The sequence below is a fragment of the Myotis yumanensis genome, unplaced genomic scaffold, assembly GCF_028538775.1.
Source record: "Myotis yumanensis isolate MYYU_CA2020_CCGP unplaced genomic scaffold, mMyoYum1.0.hap1 SCAF_1, whole genome shotgun sequence".
Taxonomy (NCBI): domain Eukaryota; kingdom Metazoa; phylum Chordata; class Mammalia; order Chiroptera; family Vespertilionidae; genus Myotis; species Myotis yumanensis.
The window spans coordinates 69,866,830-69,891,228 of NW_027223752.1; the positions used below are offsets into that span (position 1 = coordinate 69,866,830).

At 48.6% G+C, this 24,399-nt stretch overlaps 1 protein-coding gene across 2 annotated transcripts; it reads left to right on the forward strand.

Moving 5' to 3' along the window:
- The first annotated feature begins 3,406 nt into the window (after positions 1-3,406).
- EPB42 (erythrocyte membrane protein band 4.2) lies at positions 3,407-22,637 on the forward strand. 2 transcript variants are annotated; one of them, XM_070424144.1, is made up of 13 exons: positions 3,407-3,699; positions 5,190-5,375; positions 6,004-6,237; positions 9,035-9,153; positions 10,076-10,180; positions 11,344-11,521; positions 12,079-12,217; positions 12,477-12,580; positions 13,368-13,610; positions 14,952-15,251; positions 18,433-18,593; positions 19,664-19,797; positions 21,785-22,637. In XM_070424144.1, the coding sequence occupies exons 1-13, from the start codon at positions 3,690-3,692 to the stop codon at positions 21,945-21,947; spliced, it is 2,076 nt and encodes a 691-aa protein (XP_070280245.1). In that variant the 5' UTR covers positions 3,407-3,689; the 3' UTR covers positions 21,948-22,637. The 2 variants fall into 2 exon arrangements, with proteins under 2 accessions (XP_070280245.1, XP_070280256.1); XM_070424155.1 differs by lacking the exon at positions 10,076-10,180.
- The last annotated feature ends 1,762 nt before the right edge of the window (positions 22,638-24,399 follow it).

The following is a 24,399-nucleotide window of genomic DNA, read 5'->3' on the forward strand; positions in this document are numbered from 1 at the left end:
CCACTGAGCCAAACCGGTTACAGCGGAATTTAAATTTTTATTCAGCTTTTCTAATTATTCTCCATAGGGGAGATGGTATCATACTAGTCTGCTATATCTAAAAGCAGAAATCCTTGAGAACTTTTAGATTTGAATAGAGAGACCTTCTCAGTGGTGGTTTAGATTACAGGCCAATGTGAAATCAAATATATGGGATTTGGGCTGGAAGACCCTAGTTTGAGTCGTCTTTACCATAACCTGTGAGATGTTGGGAAAGCCTCAACTCCTGGGAGTTTAGAGATGGATACAGTTCTAGTGAGTGGACAGCATGTATATAGACATAGGTATGATGTAGGTTCTTGGCCTCATTGTTCGTTCTGTTTTATCTCCATTTCTACTCGTCTTTCATCTTTTGCATCATTTTAATATATGCTCTTCTGAAACATCATGTTTCATTGTTACTCATCTTAAATTCTCTCTGGCAGTATTTTAATTATTCTCAATAGGGGAGATGGTATCATGCTAGTCTGCTATTCATTATTCATTCATTAAAATAAACATGTTTACTCCCTGATCCTCACCAATTAAATTGAAATAATGATCCCTTATTTAGTTTACAAGACTGAGGTTCAGATCACATGAGATAACGTATATAAAAGTGCTTTGTAAAGCAATGTACCAGCACAATTAATTTATTTGAACCTGGGAGTCATGTTCAATGTATTTTCTTCTTTGCTCTTCAAATTCTGTCCATTAGCATGTCTTGCCAATTTAACCCCTTACATTTCTATCAAATCTGTCCACCTCTATCTTCACCAAAACTCCTTTGACCAGGCCACCATTGTCTCTCACTTGAACCATGTCTTTTATTGGTCCTTTCTCTTCCACTTTTCGCCCCACTAAATAATTTCCTCTATTTTACTCAGCCTCGTATTTTTTAAATGCAAATCTGATTGTGTTACTCTCTTGTTTAAAATACCATTCTATAGCTTCCAAGCACGCTGAGGGAAAAAATCAAAACATTTGACTCAACTCTGCAAGGTTTAGCCATTGCCTTACCTCTTCCCATCACAATCTGTGCTCCAGTTCCATGGCCTTCCTTCAATTGCTCCCTGCCTTAGGGCCTTTGCACATGCCATTCTTGCTCCTCTCACCCAGCCCTTCCCCTTGCCCCATTAGCTAGCTAACTCCCATTTATCCTTCCAGTTTCTCAGCTTAAATATCACTCTCTCTGAGAAGCCTCCTGACCGCCACACCTAGGTCCTAGAACTTGAAGCCTCTCTTTTATAGCAAGTAAATAATTAATGGTGTAAGCATTTCATACTGTCTGTTTCCCCTGCTGCAATATAAGCTCCTGGGTAGCAGGGACACATTTATCTCATTTATTACTGAATTACCAGTGCCTGATAAGTTCCTGGTGCACAACAGTGCTCAATAAATACTTGTGTCATCAATGAATAAATGAATTCTTGGGTACACAGCAGCTGACAATTTGTTTTTCTGCCAGAGGCTGGGGAGTTAAAAGGTGTGAGTGCTAGGAAGCAGAATAGACCTTTTCAGTCATTCCTCCCTCCATCCTTCTCATATGATACACTCACCGTTCAACCAAAGCAGTATCTGTTTCATCATAGGCTACCCCAAAAGTGGCCCAAGTGAAATACTGCTAGATCATGGGTTTTTGTGAAGCTACATGGGGCTGAATTTTCCTACCCAGAAGCAATAACTTTTCAGAAATATTTTATATGAACACAAGTAAATTCGTATATATTCTCCCTACACACACACATCCTGTGTACAAAGGTAGCTTGCTCTTCACACTGCTCTATAGCTTGCTTATCCCATGTAACAATATAGCTTGGAGATTGTTCTGTATCAGTTGATATAGAGCTACTTCATTTTTTTTTCAGACTTGTATTCTTTTGAATGCATGTCTCATAATTTATCTGTCCAGTACCTTATTTATGGACATTTAGGTAGTTTCCAATATTTTGCTATTGTAACTACCAGTGCAATGGATATACTTGTATATATTTCATTTTATACATATTTGGTTATTTGCATGATAGAATACCTAGAGGTGACTCAGAAGTATAGACATTTCAAGTTTTGGTAGATATTAGTTAAATATTACTTGCCACATTTAGCACTTACTTAATGCATACATTTGGTTTATGTACAGTAATATCATATTATGTCTTAATATCTAGGAAGCCTTTAGAAATTTATTTTTGAACCTTAGAATCAACTTTTCTAGTGTCAGAAAAAAAAGCCTTGTTGGCATTTAAAATATTTTTTTTATTGATTTCAGAGAGGAAGGGAGAGGGAGAGAGAGAAACATCAATGATGAGAGAATCATTGATCGATTGTCTCCTGCACACACCCCTCCACCACCACCCACTGGGGACTAAGCCTGCGACCTGGGTGTGTACCCCAACAGGGAATGGAACCCTGACCTCCTGGTTTATAGGTCAGTGCTCAACCACTGAGCAATGCTGGCTGGGTGGCATTTTTATTGAGAATGTATTGAAGTTAAGATCAGCTTACCATATTATCTTATCCTTTATAATCACTTTTAGTAGATTCATGTTTTCCAGGTAAAAAACATATCATCAAATAATGAAAAATTTACCTCTTCATTTCTCATGACGAATCTTTTTTGGGGGGTGGGGAGTGAGAAGGCAGCAGCTTCACTTTTTTATAAGATTCTTCAAATGGGCAATGGTTTAAAGTTTTAAAAGTATAAAAGAGCCAACAGCAGAAAAATCACCGTATGACCCCCCACCCCACACCAGCTCTTCTCCCACAGGCAACCATTGTTCTTTGCTGTTTCTTTTATATCCTTCTACAGATAGCCCACATGCAAGCAGGCCAGTACAGCTGCCCTGAGAATGCTTCTGGTGACAGTTTCAGAAGCCCAATAAATAGCTGGGCTGTAGAAGGTCAAAGGCAGCCAAATAGGGGATCCTCTCCTGTGTCTTGTCTCCTCTGTGACTAGACAAGTAGAACAAGAAAAAAACATGGGCTCTGCATCCCAAGATAGTTCCACACCCTCTGATAGAGAGCCCCAGACCACACAGGCTCGGGAGAGTTTGGGCTCTGGCTTCTGCTTTCAGGACATTTATTTTTCACCAGCAAATTCTACCTCCTTATCTCTTTCACACAGATGAGTCCCAAGCACGCATGTTCTCTCTTTGTATTATCAAAACAGCCCACAAACATCTAGCAACTTACAGCCCACGCTATGTTTAGGGCCTGGGATTTGGGGTTGGATGTGGCTTCCTATTTGTGGAGTCATCTCTTCCAGAGTCGTTCAGTGTCCTCCAGGTAACGTCTCAGAGGGTCGCCTGAGGCCACTGGAGCACCAGGCTTAGAGGTTTCTTCCAGGATTCTTCAGATGGCAGATCTTTCCCACTCCACCTCCCACTCCAGCCTGCCAGGCATACCCTGCCTGGGCCTCCTGGCTCAAGAGATAAAATGAAAAAATGGTAACTCCCAACAGCTGGTTCAAGAGATACCAGTAGGGAGGGAGCAGGAGAGAAGAAACTTGTCAGGGAGCTCGCAAGAGAAGCAGAAGGAAACGCCACTATTTATAGATTCTTAAGCCAACAAAAGTACCTCCATTAATTTTTTGTCTGGAAGACAGATTCAGAGAGGAAGCCCCAAGCATCAGTTCAAGACTGTGGCCAAGTGGATAAGGGCAGTCTGCATCCATGGGACAGGGTGAGCCACGCCAACTCTCCATGGGGCTTGCTGGACTCTCAGTGGCCCCTCCATCACTCTGTATTTTCATTAAAGGAAGTAGGATGGTGGTGGAGGTGATGGGTGGTGTGACTATGTTGAGGAGTGGTAATGGGTGCTGGTAGTGGAGGTGGTGATGGTGGTGGGGCTATGCAGTAGCAACAGAGTAGGTTGTGGCAGTAAGTTTGTGGTCATAATTGATGGTGGTAAGATGGTGATAATGGCTAACATGGATTTATATTCTTGTCCCAGGATCATATGCGTAGAAAATATGAGTAGAGGTGAGCAAGATTCTGGATTTTGTTCATTGCTTCAGGAATGGGACAAGAAAAGGGGTCAACAATGAGAACAAGCACTGCTCTTATTATTAATAATAATAATAATTACTGCTTCATTTAATGGGACTTATGTGTCTGACCCTAAGCTAAGTGTATTACAGTAGTCCCCCCATCAATGTTTTCACTTTTGTGGTTTCAGTTACCTGGTCAACTGTGATCTGAAAATATTAAATGTAAAATTCCAGCAGTAAACAATTCATACGTTTTAGGTTGTGGGCCACTCTGAGTAGCATGATGAAATCTCACACAGTGTGCTTCCTGGGATGTGAATCATCTCCTCGTCCAGTGTATTCATGGCATATGCTACCCACCCCTTAGTCACTTGGTAGCCATCTCGGTTATCAGAGAGACTTTTGTGGTATCACAGTGCTTGCATTCAACTAACCCTTGTTTTACTTACTAATGGCCCCAAACCACGCACATAACTTTTATTACGGTATATTGTTATAATTGTCCTATTTTATTATTAATTGTTACTGTTCATTTCTAATTGTGACAAATTTATAAATTAAACTTTATCGTCAGTGTGTATGTATAGGAAAAAATATAGTATATAGCAGCAATTTTCAACCTTTTTCATCACATGGCACACATAAACTAATTATAAAATTCTGTGGCACACCAAAAATATATTGTTTGCCGATCTAACAAAAATTAGGTATAATTTTTGTTTATTCACACTGGACGGCTATTGTTGTGCTGGCTGTTTTCACTTTTTTCTTTGACAATTTAAGGGAAAAGAGGTCAGTGCCCCTGACTAAATAGTCAGGTTTAGCACATTTAAAAAATTCTTATTGCACACCGGTTGAAAATCTCTGGTATTCTATAGGATTTGGCACTATTTGCAGTTTCAGGCATCCACTGGGATCTTGGCATGCATCCCCTAGGGATAAGGGCGTGGGGAGGACTACTGTATATATATTACTTCATTTAATATCCACAACCCTACAAGGAAGAGTGATCATTCTAAGGAAGAGAAAATTGAGGGTCATAGTAGTTAAGTTACTTGCCTTAGCAAGCTAGTAAGTAAGTTGAGCCAAGGATTTTTGAACCCTGGTCTTGCTGACTCCAGTCTCTGCTTTTACTTACTTGTCACAATTACCTAGTCTCTATGTTTTCTCTCTTTCCACACAGCCCTGGGGATCAAGAGCTGCGACTTCCAGGCAGCAAGAAACAATGAGGAGCACCATACCAAGGACATCAGCTCCAGGCGCCTAGTTGTGAGGAGGGGACAGCCCTTCACCATCAGGCTGCACTTCCGGGCTCCAGTCCACGCATACCTGCCTGCCCTAAAGAAGGTGGCTTTCATTGCACAAACTGGTAAGTGGAGCAGGCCTGGGCCCCTTGGCAGCAGGACTGGAGGGCTCTTTCCCATCACCCTCTCAGGGAACTAAGGGACAAATGACCTACATGGTACCTGGACTTCAAGAAGTTTTGCCCACCCAGCAGGGGCTGTTGTGAAGAGAAGATAACGTGCATAATAAGTCTTGTTTAATATGATTCAGATGTTGTTTCGCAGCATTATTACTAGGGGGTTCCTTTTAGTTGCAAATATAATATCAGTTCTGTAGAAAAGCCTGAATGGGATCTAATCCAGGCTGAATATCACATTTAATTGGTACTATTTATTGGATCTGTACTAGATGTCAGATATTCGGCCAAGGGGTTAACATGCAATGTCTTGATAAGACCTCACAGTGACACCCGGAAGCAGGTATTATTACCATGCCCATGTTATAGACTATAAAATGTCTAAATGTAGGTCCATGGGCACATGAGAACTTGTGTGCTCCCATCACCTTCTATTGCCTCCCATTAATGGATGGGCCTCTTATTCTCCTCCCAAACTAATTTTTTAACTGCTCCAACTTTGTTATACTTGACTCTGTTACTCAGTTGTGACCAAGCGGTCCAAATGACCCATTCATCTGGTCATTTGTGACTGCAGGAGAGCAGCCTTCCAAGGCCAACAGGACCCAAGCCACCTTCACAATTTCCAGTCTGGGGAACCGGAAGAGTTGGAGTGCGGCGGTGGAGGAGAGAGATGCGCAGTCCTGGACCATCTCTGTGACCACGCCCTCCGATGCGGTCATTGGGCGCTACTCACTCCTGCTGCAGGTCTCACGCAGGAAGCCACGCCTCCTAGGCCAGTTCACCTTGCTCTTTAACCCCTGGGTTCGAGGTAAGTTTGGACTTGGGTCAGCCCGGGCTGCACAGGGTCCTCAAGGTACAGGATGTGGGTGCAGCTCTGGCAGGGAGCGCCTGCCCCAGGCCCCAGTGGACAACTCCCTCTGAGGGCAGCACGGGCGCTCATTCTTGGGGAGTCTGCTTCCTGGATGAACGGCCTCTCAGATCCAGAGTCCTGTTTTGGTGTCACGCCTGGCAGAAGCAGCCTGGGGCTCCCCACTGAGAGCAAAGGCTCATCTCACCACCAAACTCTGGTGTTGGCTCAGGCTATGTGGTCATAGGAGATATGAGTCAGAGATGACCCTGGCAGAGCTGCCCTTTATTGTAAAAGGGCAAGAACTTAGGGATAAGCTTCTCTGTTACCTCCCCGGCTCCCATAGGCTATCTCTAGGTGAATCCAGGTTTTTTGAAAACGGAGGTTTATATAATTTGGGGAACCCTCTTTTAAAAAAAGAATACAAAATTTTGAATCGCTAAGGTCCCTCCCGGGGCCCGAAGGGGGTCTGTGCTAGTGAGGGGCCCCAACGCTTCAGTTCCATCAGCTTCACAGTAAATCTGCCCTGCTTCTCCCCACTTGTTTCTTCTGTTCTCACTACTGAAGACTGCTGGGTTCTCTCCATACTGAGGTCTGGAAATATCCCACTTGCGCCTCAAATTACAGGTCTGGCCTCCTGTAGCTCAGCTGCCCAACCAGCAGCCACCTCTGGCAAAGATCAGCCAGGCTGTTGGAGCTATTTCCTCTAGAAGAGCTCATCCGTATTTGGCCCCAACAGGAGCCAACAGGGCATCTATTCTTCTGATGATTGAGTCTGTCTTTCCTTCCCCCGCCCCTTTGGGATAAAGCCAATTTTATTTAGGTAGAGAAAAAGAAGGAGGCCAGGGCAAGGGCAAAGCTGTGAAAGAAGTGAAAAGTCTGTGTCCCAGCAGACGTGGGCCAATTTGAGAGTGAGTTTGCTGTCTTTTCGTTTTAAATCTGCTACCACCCACCTTAATAGTTTGGTCTCCCTGAAGGGGCCTCCTTACAAGGCAGGGCTGGGAAATGGGAGGAAATTTGAAGAAATCTTCCCAGGTTCCTGCAGCCCCATCTCCAGTTCCTGACTCCCTTTTCATGTGGCACCTGAATCCCCATTGGCTCCCTATCTCTACTTCCCTATCTCTACTTCTGTAGTCTCCGATCCCCCCCTCCTTCCTCAGTTCAAGGCTCTTTTTGTGCTAAGCAGGGTGGATAGGTAGAATAATGGATAGGAACTAACATCCAGTCATGGTTGGCTTGTAGGGACAGCCTGTGTGCGTGTTTGTGTGTGTGTGTGTGTGTGTGTAGATGTGTGTGTAGGTGTGTGTGTGTGTAGATGTGTGTGTAGGTGTGTGTGTGTGTGTAGGTGTGTGTGTGCGTGTGTGTGTGTGTGTAGGTGTGTGTGTGTGTGTGTGTAGATGTGTGTGTGTGTAGGTGTGTGTAGGTGTGCGTGTGTGTGTGTAGGTGTGTGTGTAGGTGTGTGTGTGTGTGTAGGTGTGTGTGTAGGTGTGTGTGTGTGTAGGTGCATGTGTCCATCTGAGCAGGAGTGTGTTGTTTGCTCTGCTCACTGGGAGGTGAGTAAGAGATTTTCAGAGATTGTCTGGGACCCAGTCTCATCTTGGATACCTGGGGATGGGGCTTCCCTAAATTCCAAAGGACATTTTACATCCTAGAATGAAAGTCAGAGCCCTATTCATAAGCAGGGAACTTTATCAAAGGGAGGCTGCACCAAGCAGAGGACAGGAGCATAGTGCTACCTGTGCTCTGATCAGGTATTTCCCAGAGCCCTGCAACCTGGGCCAAACACTTCAGTTTGAAGTGACTTCCAAAGAAGTGGTGTCCAGCTGACTTCATAGAATGTACTTGGGATGGAGGGACAGGAGTTGAGGGCTCCTTGGGCATATGGCTCTGATTTTAGGGCTTCCTGATGTCTAATATCCTATCCTTCTGTTGCTTTGAGCACTCTCATCCCAGATGGATGCCCGGTGGGGGGTTGTAAATCTTTTTCTCCTGCTGGTCCCCAGGAACTAGTCTAACACTCCCCGCCCCCCCCCCCCCGACTCCACCCCCAGCACCAGGTGCAGAGAGACACTTGGGAAGCAGAGCAGACCCCCCAGCACTCCCAGCTTCCTAGAGTGGGCAGTGGACTCTTCAAAGCCCCCATCCTCCTCCCCTGCCCAACCCTTGGATGAGGCCAGCAGGAGGGGCACCAATAAGAGACCATGGGAGTCCTAGACCCCCCTGGACACCATCAGAGCAGAAAGCCAATGCTTTCTTTCTCCCTGCCAGCCCCACTGCTCCCTCTCACCCTCTCTTTCCAAATGCTGCTCTTCCGTTCTGCTCCCCCCTGTCAACCTATGTTGTATTGTTTTTTTCTAAACACTATTTTGTTTAAGTTGAACTTGGGAGAGAGACATAATAGGCCCTCTGGGAAGCTCCCTGGGCTGTTGGCACATTCTCTTGGGATGGTAGCACTCTGGCTGCACATGTCTTCTGGGAACGAGTAGGATTTTTAGGGTTGGCTTGTTCCTGGCTGACCATGAAGGCCACCTTGGCTGACACAGAAAGTCTGCCCCCTGCCCCCTCTCTCCACCAGAGAGGAGGCCAGGTCCCAGAGGGGGCAGTGAAAAGAGGAAGTCCTCCCTCAGTCCTCATTAAGCCCAGAGCTGAAGGGGAGACATACAGCCCAAACTGACCTGGGCAGGGAGGGCCAGAGGCTAGGATGTGGAGAGCAGGCCTAGCACCCCACAGGCCCTCATTCCTGCCTGCCTCTCCCCAGAGGATGCTGTGTTCCTGGAGAATGAGGCTCAACGCTGTGAGTACTTGTTGAACCAGAACGGCCTCATCTACCTGGGCACGGCTGACTGCATCCAGGAAGAGTCCTGGGACTTTGGCCAGGTACAGGGGCCTCTGGGGAAGGTGAAGGGACAGTGCTTTCCCCGTAACCGTTAGTGCTCAGGCCAGACGGAGATGGCAGGTCCAAAAGCCCCTGGTCATGAGGCAACATGTTTAGGACATTTCAGCCATGTTGAACCTCTCTTTCCCCAGGGCCATATCAGACCATCCTCCACAGCTCTCAGAGTTATCTTCTTAAAGATCACACCAATCAAAGCCCTCTGTTAAACCCCCACTGTCTACAGGATATAAACCCATCCCCTGCACGACACACAGACCCTTCACAGACAGGTCACCGCTTTCCTTTCCCCGAGAGCCGCCCATGCTCCAGCTCCCGACCAGCCAGCCCTTGGGCATGCGGGCTGAATGTCCCCCCACCTGGAATAGCTTCCCTTCGTTATCACCTGGGAAGCTCCTACCCATCTGTTAAGACCCTCTGAAAGCCTTCCTCAGCCCCAAAGGCAGAGTGAATCTCTCTACTGTGCTCGCTGCTCTGCGTTGGCATCTCTCCTAGAGCCCTGGCCACGTTGCTGAGACCTGCATGTAGTCTAAGTGGCTAGGCATCCCCCTCCGCTGCTCACTGTGGGCTTTGCAAGAGCAGGAGCTGCCTTGGTATCCTCCACACGTGGGTCGTGGGTCGGTGCTAGCAGGAGCGGTAGGAGTGCACTAAATGGATAAAGATAGAAATGAAAGGAAACAACACAGCCCTGGTCTTCAAGCGTTCACAACCTATGGGGGAGTCGAAAAACAGAACAGGCAAAGGATTGGACTGCCAGGCACCGGGACCAAGGGGCACGGTGGGGGGCGGGGGAGGGCGCAAGGGAAGGGAGGACGGAGGGAAGCCTGAGTCTAAGAGAAGGACAAGGTGATGGGGCTGAATTGTGGGATGGAGACCCTTCATCACTGCTCTGTGTGGTCCTTACAGTTTGAGGGGGATGTCTTGGACCTCAGCCTGGACTTGCTGAGCATGGACGAGCAGGTGGAGGAGTGGGGCAACCCTGCGCATGTGGCCCGCATTTTGGGCGCAGTGGTGAGTGAGAGGAGGGGAAGCGGGAGCCCTCTAGCAGAGCTGCCCCCCCTCTATGGCCCTGAGTACCTTCAAAACACAAATAGTCCCTCTTCCCAGGGAGAGGGGGATAGTCCCTGGAGAAGGGCATGAGTACAGAGGGGAGGACAGTAGCAGCCACAGGGGGAGAAAAACAAAAGGAGGTATCATCCTCCAGGACACAAGCCAGCGAGGACTCAACCTGGCCTGGCTGTCCTCAGAGCACCCCTCCCCCAGCCCAAACGGGAGGCCTGGGCCTCTGGAAGGCAGGGAGTGGGGTCCATCTTACTCAGCGGCTAAGGTGGCCAGAGGGACTTGTTTTTATTTGTAAATTATTCCTAAGGACACGCAGACCATGATGGCAGCTTGGTGTTTTCCTGTTGTTCCTCAAAGTCCTTTCACAGGAGTGATGTGTCCCCACTTCCTCTGGTGCCAGGGGACTCCCCTCTGAAGATGTGGTGAGGGGCAGAGCCAGCTGTGAGGAGGAGGAAGGGTAGGATAGGAGGGCCAACACCCTCCCAGGCATCAGGGCCAGCAAGTGAAGGAGCCGGGAACCCAGCCCCCAGCGGGGGCCGCTCTCACGCTGCTCTGTGGCTTTCTTTGCCAGTGTGGTCCCCAAACTCCTGGCTTCTAGAGGACTTGTTCAAGAGGTGGGTTCCTGCCCCAGCCGGCATGGCTCAGTGGTTGAGCGTGGACCTATGCACCAGGAGGTGCCATTCCCAGTCAGGGCACAGGCTGGGTTGCAGGCTCGATCCCCAGTAGGGAACGTGCAGGAGACAGCTGATCAATGATTCTCATCATTGATTTGCTATCTCCCTCTCTCCCTCCCTTCCTTTCTGAAATCAATTTAAAAAATATATATTTTTTAAAAAATCGGTTCCTGGACTCCTCCCAGCGCCCCCACCCCCACCCCAAAGATTATAACCCAGTGAGCTAGTGCGGAACATGCAGGTCTAACATGGCCCAGGTAATTCTGATGCAGATGGACTGTTCACCACCCTTGGAAAACTGCGATGACCCCTCCTCACTCCCCACCCCACTTTACCCTCTCACCCTCACCTCACCCGCTCACCGCCACCCCGCCCCACCCCACCCCAGAAGCTGACCATCCGGGGACTCACGTAACAGCCACGTGTTTCCCCAAACAGCTGCGTGCTCTCAAGGAGAAGAGTGTCCTGCCCACCCCGCAGACCCAGGCTGCCCAGGAGGGGGCCTTGCTGAGCAAGCGCAGGGGCAGCGCGCCCGTCCTGCGGCAGTGGTGCACGGGCCAGGGGCGGCCTGTGTACGAGGGCCAGGCCTGGGTGCTGGCCGCTGTTGCTTGCACAGGTACGGATCGGGCTCACCTTGACCACAGTACAGGGGCAACCTGTCGGGTTGCCCCGGCGGCCCCTCTGTGGGAGAGACATCTCCAAGAGCAGGCACTGCCCCACCCGCCGCCTTTCCTCCCCTCCATCGCATCCATAGCGGGCGCAGGGGCACCATCTGGCCAAGAAAGCAGTATTTGCTCAGGGCGGCTCCTCCTGACCAGCTTCTGCTCTGTTTCCCGCTCAGCCAAGTTGGGCCCATCTGGGGAACTCTGCTCCCAAACTCACTTTCACCCCGAAACTCCCGCTGCCGCTCCCCCAGTAGAGCAAGCCCGCAGCGCTCCGTGGGCTCCCCTGCTGTGTGCTGTGTGCTGTGTGCTGTGTGCACCGCATTTCCTGGCCTTTCCAGGTCCTGTGCCGGCTGTCAGTTCTAACTTCCCGCGCATGTGCCCCTCCTCTTGGCACGCCGTCACCTGGCATTTAAGACAGTGCCTGCCCAGAAGAGACCCTGAAAACACTAGCTGTCCCCCGACCCCCACCAGGCCCTGTGGCCCCTCTGACTCCGCCCCTTCCACGCAGTGCTGCGAGCTCTGGGGATCCCTGCGCGCGTCGTGACCACGTTCTCCTCCGCCCAGGGCACGGGCGGGGGGCTGCTGGTGGACGAGTACTACACGGAGGAGGGCCTGCAGAACGGGGAGGGCCCGCGAGGCCGGATCTGGTGAGCAGCCCAAGGGGATGGAGTCTCGGACTGGAAGGGCTCCACACCTGGGCCTAACCCCCTGGGAACCCACCACCCCGAGCGGCCCAGGCTCTGAGAGAAGGCAGGACGCTGAGGGTCAGTCGGGCATGCACGCTCCTTCCTGGTGTTACAGCCACTTTGACACAGCAACTCCCACCCCCATGGCAACAGCAATGCTCTTTCTAGAACCTCCTCGGGACTCTTCCTGACACTTCAATGGCTCTTTTGCAACCTTCAGGATCTTCCAGACTTCCACGGAGTGCTGGATGACCCGGCCCGATTTGCCCCCGGGTTACGGTGGATGGCAGATTGTGTACCCAAGTGCTCCTAAGGGAGGTGCAGGTAAAACCTGGGGGGGGCGGGGGGGGGGGGCGGTCAGGACCACCCTGGGCTGCACAGAGTGCCTGGGCTGGAGGAGTCCCTTGGAGAGGAAACAGGAACAACACGTGGTCCAAAAGGGGTGTGCATTCCCTAAAGCAAGAAAAGTGGAGAGAATGATAGTGGCTGGCAGAATGCCGACCTGATGCCAGCGGGCTCAAGGGGACAAAGGTCAAAGGTCAGCCATCTCAGCCCCAGGCTGTGGGGAGACGAGCCCCACCTCAGAGCAGCAGGTGAGAGAGCTGGGCTCGGTGAAAGGCAGAGGGCCTTAAGGGAGCTGGTAGATGTGCGGGTCAGGGGCTTGTCATGGGTTTCTGAGATTCTGGGTATGGATGAAGAGGGTATCAAAATAGGTTCAAGCTCATAGAAGGAATCTGGATTTAAGCTCAGGAAAGGTCTTTAGGATCCATAAAAAGATGGTTCTTCCTTCCCCAGCAACAGAACAGTGACCTATTCCTATCACCTCCATAGCAGAGCTGGCTTAGGAACCCCTGTGTACTATGTTTCTCTGGGGTTCTGCCTGTCCAGTTTCTGAGAGGGCTCCTGCCACCGACCATTACCAAAATGATTGTCACTGAACATTGTTTCACCTCTGCACGCCCTCTTAGAAACCCTGTTTAGTGCCCATCTCTGACCTTAATCCCCGGGGAGGGAAAATAGGGTCTAGGATGAGAACTGAGGTTATGGAGCTCTGACCCAAGGAGAGATCTGGGTGTGGCTCCTCTTGCCCACTGACCTTTCTCTCCCTTAGTCCTGAAGGCCTGTGATCTGGTCCCTGTCAGAGCGGTCAAGGAGGGGACCCTGGGGCTGACCCCTGCAGTAGCAGACATTTTCGCCTCAGTAAACGCCTCCTGCGTGGTCTGGAAGTGCTGTGAGGACGGGACACTGGCGCTGACCAACTCCAACACTAAGTATGTGGGCAGCAACATCAGCACCAAAGGTGTGGGCAGTGACCGCTGTGAGGACATCACTCAGAACTACAAGTATCCTGAAGGTACTGGCCAGGGGAGGGCCCCAGGCTCCTCAGCTCCTGAAATAGCAAAAGAGGGGGGATGCAGGCCGTGGAGAGTTGCGGTTCTTTCCCCACCATATTTCTCATATTGACCTATGAGAAATATATGTCAATATGACATTGGACATTTGGGGCCAGGGAACGCTTGGTTGTGAGGGGCTGTACAGCATTCCTGACTTCTCTCCACCAGATGCCAACACCCCTCCGTCACCAATCACCACCACCACCCGTTGTGACAAACAAAAGTGTCCCCAGACATCCCCAAATGTCTCCTGAGGGGCAAAATTGCCCCCAATTTTGCTACAAAACAACACACTTAATATTAAAACCAGCTGCCAAAAGATGTTGTTCTTCCTCTCCCCTGCTTATCCAATCCCTCTTAACCTGTTCCTCCCTCCATATTAGTTAATGGCACTGCTGTCAACCTATTTGTTCCGATAGTAAGGCCTGCACTCTCGTCTTTTCCCCTTCACTGCCTCATATTACTCTCACATTTGTCTCCTCATCTCCTTCCCCATTGCCTATAGGTAACCCAGGGCCTTGTTATCTCTGGTCCACAATATTCCAATGGTCGCCTAACTGGACCCCCTGCCTGCAGTCTCTCCGTCATTATTCCATTTCCAAACTTTCCATTTCCAGAATGAGCTTTCTAAGACACAAGTATAATTATATTACACCCTTGCTCCAGAACATTCCATGGCCCCCATTGCCCTGGGAATAAGTTCCAACTCCTTCACTGAGGAAGATTCAAGTCTCTCCCAAGCTGTCCTCAGGGACAGTGTGAATTGTCCAAAAGCTGGCTCTCCCAACTGTTCAAGGGGCAAATTCATGGCACTTGAAAAAGAACTCGGTCCTTGAGTGACTTGGAAGGGACACGCTGTGTCTGTGCCAAACACAGACTTAAAAAAAAAAAAAGCTACATATGCCCTTAAAGCAGCGGTTCTCAACCTGTGGGTCGCGACCCCTTTGGCAGTCAAATGACCTTTTCACAGGGGTCGCCTAAGACCATCCTGCATGTCAGATATTTACATTACGATTCATAACAGTAGCAGCATTATAGTTATGAAGTAGCAACGAAAATAATTTTATGGTTGGGTCACAACATGAGGAACTATATTTAAAGGGCCAAAGGTTTCAGCCTCAAAAAATAAAAAATAAAATAAAGGGCCAGAAGGTTGAGAACCACTGCCTTAGAGGTTTGCAAAGTTCTTGTGACTTTGGCATTTGAGCAGCTGTGGGTAAATAAATCTTAATCCTGGGCTTCTGTTAGAAGGGCCTATGCCTGCTGGGTAAGAGGCCTGCTTTGTTTCTCCTGTTCTTCAGGATCTCTTCAAGAAAAAGAGGTGCTGGAGAGAGTCCAGAGAGAGAAACTGGAGCATGGGGAAGACAACGGCATCCATCCTCCCTGTCTCGAGACTGCGGATCCTCTGTACCTGTTCTTGGAAGCACCCAGCTCCCTACCCCTGAGAGGGGATGCCCAGTTCTCTGTGACCCTGGTGAACCCCAGTGACCAGGAGAAGGCTGTGCAGCTGGCAATTGGGGTGCAGGCCGTGTACTACAACGGCGTCCTGGCTGCTGAGCTCTGGAGGGAGAAGCTGCTCCTTACGCTCAGTGCCAACCTGGGTAACTCTCTATGGCCCTGCCAGGTGCCCAGACACCCAGGTCCCACCCTGGGCAGACTGCAGCCATAAGGCTCCCTCTGCAGGTCTCAATGGGTGGCTTCTAGCTCCTGGAGTGTTTTTTTTGTTTGTTTTCTCTCTCTCTCTCTCTCTCTCTCTCTCTCTCTCTCTCTCTCTCTCTCTCCATATGGTTATTGTGCTTCACACAGAAAAAAAAAATCCCACAATTCTGATTGCAGTAAGGTAGTACACAGACCACAGCAGCAGTGTAAGAAGTGTTTGGCAAGGTAAACAGAATAGAATGGCAGGGGAGCATTGCACCCAGACTGGAGCACAGGCTGCTTCCAAGTAAATCAAGCTGCTCTGGATCCTAAAGGGTGAGCAGGACAGTGGTGGCCGGAAAAGTGAGTCATGGGCATTCCAGGCAGAGGAACATGTATGCAGGTTCTTCCTCCCAGAGATTCTTACTTAATTGGCCTGGGGTGGGGTCCGGGCATTGGTGTTTTTAAAAAACTCCCCATGTTATTCTAGGGTTGAAATTTCCTGGACAAGAGTGGTTGTTCTCAAATGTTCCTACAATCAGAATCACCTAGGGAAATTTGATGTCAGCCTGCACCCCAGACCAATTAAATCAGAAATTCCATGGTTGGAGCCAAACATTTAAAAAAAAATTGTAATTCCTTGGGTGATTTCAATGTGCAGGCATCTACATTATTGCAACAGTCTCCTAATCACCACCCCACTCTCCACTCTGTCATGTTCCCCTTCTAAGGGGGTGGGGAAGGGAGCGGAGCAGTGGGGGGGGGGGGGGGGGGGGAAGAGGTGTGAGAGCTGGACGAGGCCAGATCATGCAGGAGCTTGTAGGTCATGCTAAGCAGTTGAGTTTTGTTCTCTGCGCAATGGGGAACCAGGGGTCAATATGATCAGAAATTCATTCTTAAAAAAGAACTTTTGGGAGAATGGAATGGAAGGGGTCATATTAGAATCGTGGTACTCAACCTTGGATGCACCTGGGGAACTGTAAAAATACTGATACCTGGGCCTCACCACCAAAGTCTAATAAATCTGATTTGAGGTATGGCCTGGCATTGGGATTGTTTTCTAAAGCTCCCCATATCGTTCTAATGTGCATCCATTGTTGAGAAGCACTGGATTAGAAGTTAAAAGGTTTTAGTGATAATCAAGAAATGAAGAACAAACTAAACTATCAGCACTTCAAATGAAAACATACTAAGGAAGTTATAGATTGGTCTTGTGAATATGTGTATGTATGTGTATGTGTATGTGTGTGGGGAGGGGGTGGGGGGTGCTTCCAGTTTGGGTAGGCCTCTACAATAGGGAAAATGGGGAAGGAAAGGTTTGGGGGGAAAGATGATGGGTTCTGTTTGTGGCATATTGGGTCTGAAAGCCCGTGAGATGGCCAGTAGGCAGCAGGAAACCTATACCGGGTATTCAAGATAAAGGTCTGGGTTGGAGACCAGATTGTGGCATCGATGAGCTCAAGGGGGCATGGAGGACTGTGAGAAGAAGAGAGAGTGAGGAGGAAACACAGGCACCACCAGCATTAAGGGGCAGTTAGGGAAAGAGCGGAGAGTCGGGGAGACAGAGAAGTCAAAGACAGGAAGGCGGCACCCAGCAATGCAGCAGAGGGGCCATGAGATATCAAGGCTGAACAGCCTCTATCGGCAGAGTGGTCTTACTCTGTGTTAGTTCCCTGGTTGGGGCATGTGCAAGAGGCAACCGATGGATGTTTCTCCCTCACATCAACGTTTCTCTCTCTCCCTTCCTCTCTCTCTAAAAATCAGTAAGAACATATCCTTGGGTGAGGAATTAAAAAAAATTTTTAAAGAAGAGAGGTTGGGTGGTAGTCAGTCAGAGATACTGGGTAGAAGGAGGTTGGTTGTTTTTCTTTTAAGATGAGAGAAAGTGAAATCTGCTTACATGCTGAGGAAAATAATCAGCAGAGAGCAAAAGACTGAAGCCTCAGGGGAGATGGGTTTTATTTTTAATTTTTACGTATTTTTTTTATTTTTTAATACGTTTTTATTGATTTCAGAGAGAAGAAGGGAGAGAGAGAGAGAGAGAAACATTGATGTGAGAGAGAATCACCAATCGATTGCCTCTCCTACGCAGACCCAACTTGCAACCTGGGCAAGTGTCCTGACTGGGAATTGAACCGGTAACCTTTTGGTGCATGGGATGACTCTCAACCAACTGAGCCACACCAGCCATGGCTTTTATTATTGTTTTTATTTAAATTTTTTATTGTTGACACTATAGGAGATGTCTGCCATTTCCCCCCCTTCCATGCCCTTTGCCCACCTCCACCCAGGGAGAGATGGGTTTTAATTGATGGTGCAACTCTTTGGGAAATGAGAGACAACAAGAATAATTATAGCTCACATTTGGGGGCACTTATTAGTGGCAAACATGGTGTGTTAAGTGTTATATGTGCATTGCCTCATTTATCCTCACAACCTAATGAGGCAGGAACCATTATTATCCCCACTTTACAGATGAGGAGACCGAGACACAGAGAGGTTAAATAATTTGCCCAAAGTTACACAGCTAGGCACTGGGAGGGTCAGGATGGAGCATAGATTTTAAAAACAGAGGACTTGACTTTCTCTGTGGGGACACATCATCCCCCTAGGGGAGCAGTGAGAGATAGGGTAGATGTCTATGTCTGTAGTTTGGGAATGGGAACATGAGCTTGAAAGAATTCCTCAAGGATGAAGGATGGCTTTATTTTCTCTGCAAAGGGGAAAGAGAAGAAGCAGAGAATGGGAAGGAACTAAGTCAGCATATATTCAGTAACAATGTGCGGCAGGGTCTGAGATAAATACTTCATTTGCAGTATCTCATTTAACACAAGCCATCCCACCAGGCAGGTGTGATTATTAGACAAAGAAACTGAGGCCAAGAGAGCTTAACATGTTCTAGCTCACAGGGACTGTGTCCACAACCCCAAGGAGGTGGTCTGCCAAAAGTGTTAGTGAGGGTGATGATGGCGGTGACGGATGGGTTCTTGGATGAGTTCAAATTTGAAATTGCTGTGAGGAATGAGGCTTCTTTCTGGCTTCAGTGAGATCCTGACTCCTCTGCATTCTGTGTGTAACTATTTGCTTGTCTCCGGGGCACGCGCGCTCAGCTTTTTGCACTGACTCGTCTGTGACGTATCTCAGTTAGGAGAATCACCACCAGCCTGTCCTTCTCCCATTTTGCGCGAAGCCCACCTGACAACAGCTTCCTCAGACTTACCGCTGTGGCAACACACTCAGAGTCCAGCCTCAGCTGCTTTGCTCAGGAAGATATCGCCATTTGTAGACCACGCCTTGCCATTGAGGTAGGCACCAGTCTTCCCCCAGATTGCTCTCATGCGCTACTTACTACTCAGGTCCCCATTTCAGAAAGAATCAGAGGGCATCACACGTCAGTGCAGGTGACTGCTGCAGGATCACCAGAACATGCTATGTTGAGAGCTCCTTGTCTTGAGATGGTTTCTTACATGTGCTATTCAGGTTTAAATCTTCCAGCTTCTTATGTGGTTAGGTAAAGGTTGGTCCTCCCCAGTTGTAGCCTCCATACTTACCGAGATGATAATAGCCGGTGTTTCTTTAGCACTTTATACATTGGCCAATGCATTTTCACCTCATTTCTTTTCATTCAAAAGCCCTGTGCAGTGGAACTGTTCCCATTATTCAGATGAGGAATCTCTCCTAGAGAGCAACATGCCCAAGATCATAATAATGGGACATTTTAGAGACTTATGGCTCTTGACCCAGTCATCCTTCCACGTCTACCCTGCCCAAAATTAATGCAATTTGGTCCATGCCCTTAAAGAGGTTATAGTTGCGTAAGGGAGACACAGTGTTGGTCTTCTATGTAAATGCTTTAATAGAGCCACAAAGTCCCTATGGGATAAGTGAAGTAAAGGGGATTAACTCCATCTGATTAGTTTGAGGAAGACTTCATGGAGAAGGTGGCATTTCTACTTGGAGCAACGGGCAAGCTTCCAATGCAGAAGTGGGGGAGGCCCTTGCAAGTAGAAGAGGCCCAAAGGAAGGAGCCCGAGGGGTGTGCAGGGGATGGGAAAGCACCCGATGTGGCTTGAATGTTGTTTAGTCAAGGGAAGAACAAATAAGGTTGGAGAAGTGGGTTGGGGTCAGACCATGAAGGGCTCTGAATGCTAGCCGAAGCTTTATTACAGAGACCGTGGGAACCCTCCACGGTCTCTAAGTGGAGGAGAGGCACCATCAGAGAAGGTCTGTGGTGGATCCGGTATGAGAGTAAATGCAGGGAGACCAGGCAGAGGGATAAAGAAGGCAGCTATGGTGTTTGGGTCAGGATGGCAGAGATAGGAGGGTACAGGGAGGGTGCCATGAGGGGAAGGAGTAACTGTGTCTCTTACCACAGATGCCAGAGGCATCAGAGCAATATCAGCCTCTTTCGGCCTCAGTCAGCATCCATAACTCCCTAGATGCTCCCATGAAGGACTGTGTGATCTCCATCTTCGGAAGGGGGCTCATTCACAGAGAGAGGAGCTACAGGTAAGAGATCACAAGCTTCTCATCCCACTGACACATCTCAAATGGTCAGAAACACTGGGCCCAAGGTTAATAACTGTCTTTCTGGTGTGTCCATGGAGACAGAGCAAATATGCCCTGTAGTAGAAATAAGGGGTTAGAGCCTGTCTCATCCCAGGGGGACAGGAGGGAGGGAGGCCGTGTACTCCTTAGGCACCCCCCTTACCCTGGTTGCTGCCCTGTCATGCAGGAAGAGCCTCAATATTGTTGGTGAGTGCAGGTGACAGGGTTAGGACTGGGTACTAAAGAACATCACGGGGAGGCTGCCTCTGGAAAGCTGCATTCTACTAAAGCCCACCACAATTTTGAATTTTGTTTATATATTCTCTTTTATCCCTACTCCCGTTCCAACCACACTTCATATCATTTTGTTAGTATATGTAAAATGTGCACTATTGCCTCATGAGCCTCTATTTTTCTTTATTTTAGAGTGAGAGGGAGAGGGAGAGGGAAAGGGAAACATTGATATAAGAGAGACATTGATCAGTTGCCTCCCGCACATGCCCCAACCAGGGTATGTGCCCTGACTGGGAATCGAACCTGTGACCCTTCAGTGCACAGGACAGCACTCCAACTAATTGAGCCACACTGACCAGGGAATGAGCTTATATTTTTAAATTGTGTAAGTGATGTTATGTCTAATTCTTTTTCTTACTTTTCACTCAGATCTATGTTTTTAAGATCCATCCACATATATCCAGTCCATTGTTTCTGCTACATAATACACACTGCACATCCCCTACTACCTACCACTCTACTTCACAGTGATAGTACCCAGAGTACCTCCAACTCTCAACCACCACACATAATGCTGCAATGAACATCTCCACATGGCCCCTTATATACTTGTCTGAAACTTTGGTCGGGGAGGAAAGGATATATATGCCCAGGAATAGAATTGCTGAGTTGTAGGATGTGACCTGGTTTGACCAGGTACTATCAGCTTTGTTTGCAGAATGGCTGCAGAAGCCTCACTCCCTCCAGCACTCCATGACAGTTTCTATATTCCTACTATTCCTCCACTCATGGCAATACCCAACTTTCTCTTTTTTCCAGTCTAATGGAAATAAGGTAATATATCACTATTGTTTTAATTTAACTCTTTGTGTGTTTATAAGGCTTTTCCATTTACTCCTCTCTAAAGGTCTTTGACCACTTTTCTTTTGGTGTTCCCACTTTTTTTCCTCGTTGATTTGTAGGAGTGGCCTGTAGAGTCTAGGTATTAGTCCCTTGTTGGTTTTAAATGCTGCAAGTATCTTCTTTCATCATCTCTCCTCTCATTATGTCCTCTACATCCTTCGCTGAATAACACAGTATATAGTTGAGAGTTCACAATGACTATTGTACCATCCCTGAGGTCCCTGACAGGTTGTCTAGTATTGAGCCACTGCTTCAGCCTCATGAAACTCAGTGAGTCGTTCTTGCCAATAAGTTGAGAGGAGGGACTGCCAACATTTAACCAGACTTCTGTGGTCTTCCAGATCAATTGTGGGGCAAAGCTCCTCAAAGAAAATCTGTACCATTCCCTCAGTCACCATAAGGCCCACAGGCAGGCCAGGAGGCTGCTGATAGGGCTCCAACCACCACCTGTTGGCTATTGACATCTCAATGCACCTGCCATACCCACTGTGTTTAGCAGCGTGAGGGTCCCAAAGCGATAGCTTTTCCAAACACACCCCAATACTGTTACAGAGACTGGGACCAGACTGAAGTCACAGATGATAAACAACAGATGCAGCTTGGAAGCCCTTAGGATAGGATTTCTCTTCTCACCCATGAAACTGCTCACCATAGGGCGGCTCCCATCTTCTACCCCTTTAAAACCCTCTGTTTCAACAGCAAGGTACTTAGGTCACGATCCACCTCTTCAGGTAGGAAAGGATCAGTCACTGGGACCAGCAAAGCAACCAACCTGGGACAGAACTAGCACCTGCCTTTTCCTTTATTTCAGATTAGGGCCCGTGCGACCTGGAAACACCTTGTGCACCCAATTCTGGTTCACACCGGTGAAGGTGGGGCTCCAGCGGCTCAATGTGGAAATGGACTGCAACATGTTCCAGAACCTAACCAACTACAGAAGTGTCACTGTGGTAGCCCCTGAACTTGCAGCTTAAACAAGCGGCTCCAGCATCATTGCCCCCACCCCCCGCTTGTATCTGTGCTCTAAAACCAAATGGAAGGGAAACTTTGCTTACCAGACAAATGAATCTCCATTCAAGCTGAGCAGGAGAGTGACCAAGAACAAAACTAGATTCCCAGAAATCAACAGAAAAGACATCCACTTCTGTCATTCCAGCTTAAGGCAGCTGTGAAGACTAGTTGCCTTAGAAACTACTGGGCTTGGGTGATAAAAGGAGATCCTTAAAAAGGTACTCAGATGAGTACATTCAGATTTCTCTGGTTCAGGATTTTCATAACCATTTTAGTACTCACTAACACATTCATTAACTTACAGGAAAGGAAAAGAACTTAACATTTAAATCATATATTTTTGAAATTGCTAAAAATGGAATTTTTAGATAACCCTATTACATTGATCGGTGCTATCCCTGACCATTATCCTTAAAGTCTCAAAGATGATTGAACAAAGTTATAAAATACAGAACATAGGATCTAAGAGTAGAATGATCTAGATTCAGCTATAGATAAGTTTTATGAGAGTTCTTTATGTATTAAGTATCCCACAATTAAAGTCTGATGTCAGTAACATGAATTTGATCTAGTAATGTTAAAATTATTAAGTATATAGAAAATAGGCCCTGTAAGAAAGAATAAAAAAACTGAACTCCTTTTGTACAAAGTAATGATTGTTTTGTTCACATTATTTTGTTGCTTTGGCACTTTCTCGGTTTGAATTTAGTTCTTTTTCTTTATGACATTTGTTAGATATACAGAATGGCACTTTATAAAGGAAAATTAAAACTCTTGCCTTAGGAATTTCAACCCCAAGTACTCACTAGTGCTCAAAAGAATGGCTACTGTTGCTGTTTCTACCTAGAGACATCAGAAGGGCAGATGGGATGAATTACACCTACACAAGAAAAAGAACGGTTAGAAGAGGTTGCTGAGATCGCAGTATATACATAAGGCCCAAGTCAAGTCACCAGAATATGCAAAACTACAGGTTTACCTTGTTTCCAATATATAATCTTCCAGGCTGATACAAAATTATAATTAAACTAGAGGCCTGGTGCACAAAAATTTGTGCACTGGGGGGGTGGGGGGGGTGTCCCTCAGCCTGGCCTGTGCTCTCTCGCAGTCTGGGACCCCTCGGGGGATGACCACCTGCTGGCTTAGGCCCAATCTAGGGATCGGGCCTAGGCTGGCAGTCAGACATCCCTCTGGCAGCCCGGGAGCCCTTGGGGATGTCCACTTGCCAGCGGGGAGCAGACCTAAGCTGCAGTTGGACATCCTTAGTGCTGCTGAGGAGGTGGGAGAGGCTCCCACCACAACCGCTGTACTGGCAGCTGTCAGCCTGACTTGTGGCTGAGCAGAGCTCCCACTGTGGGAGCACACTGACCACCAGGGGGCAGCTCCTGCATTGAGCATCTGCCCCCTGGTGGTCAGTGTTTATCATAGTGACCAGTCATTCCCAGTCGTTCTGCTGTTAGGGTCAATTTGCATATTACCCTTTTATTATATAGGAGTGCCTGGCAAGCTCGGTGAGGGTCTGACGGCTGTTTGCAGGCTGGCCACAGCCCCTTCAGTGTGGGGGTCCCCACTGGGGTGCCTGGTCAGCCTGGGTGAAGGGCTGAGGGCTGTTTTCAGACTGGCCACACCCCCTTCAGGGTAGGGGGGTTCTGCTGGGGTGCCTGGCCAGTCTGGGTGAGTGGCTGATGGCAGTTTGCAGGCTGGCCAAGACCCCCAGTGGGGACCCTCACCCCATGAGGGTGTGGCCAGCCTGGGTGAGGGGCTGATGGCTGTTTGCAGGCTAGCCAAGCCCCCCAGCAGGGACCCTTACCCCATGAGGGTGTGGCCAGCCTGGGTGAGTGGCTGATGGCTGTTTGCAGGCTGGCCACAGCCCCTTCAGTGTGGGGGTCCCCGCTGGAGTGCCTGGCCAGCCTGGGTGAGGGGCTGAGGGCAGTTTTCAGGGTGGCTAAGACCCCCAGCGGAGACCCTCACCCCATGAGGGTGTGGCCAGCCTGGGTGAGGGGCTGATGGCTGTTTGCAGGCTGGCCACAACCCCCAGCCACCCAAGCTCCCAGTGGAGGCTGACTGGAAGCAGGTATCTGGGATTTATTTGTCTTTTATAATTGAAACTTTGTTGCCTTTAGCGGAGGCCTCAGTTGGCTCAGGGATGGCAGGAAGCTTGGCTTCCTCCATCGCCCGGGCAACCAAGCCTCCTGCTTGCTCCAGCTCCGTGGCTGCCGGCCGCCATCTTGGTTGGGTTAATTTGCATATAGTCGCTCTGATTGGCTGGTGGGCGTGGCTTAGGGCATAGCAAAGGTACGGTCAATTAGTATCTTTGTCTTTTATTAGTGTAGACTAGAGGCCCAGTGCACGCAATTTGTGCACTGGGGGGGTGGGCATCCCTCAGCCCAGCCTGTGCTCTCGCAGTCCGGGAGC

Excerpts from the sequence above, each read along its gene's own strand:
- EPB42 (XM_070424144.1), top strand. Across the intron at positions 6,238-9,034 it reads CTTTAACCCCTGGGTTCGAG|AGGATGCTGTGTTCCTGGAG; the intron begins GTAAGTTTGGAC and ends GCCTCTCCCCAG. Across the intron at positions 12,581-13,367 it reads TGCTCCTAAGGGAGGTGCAG|TCCTGAAGGCCTGTGATCTG; the intron begins GTAAAACCTGGG and ends TCTCTCCCTTAG.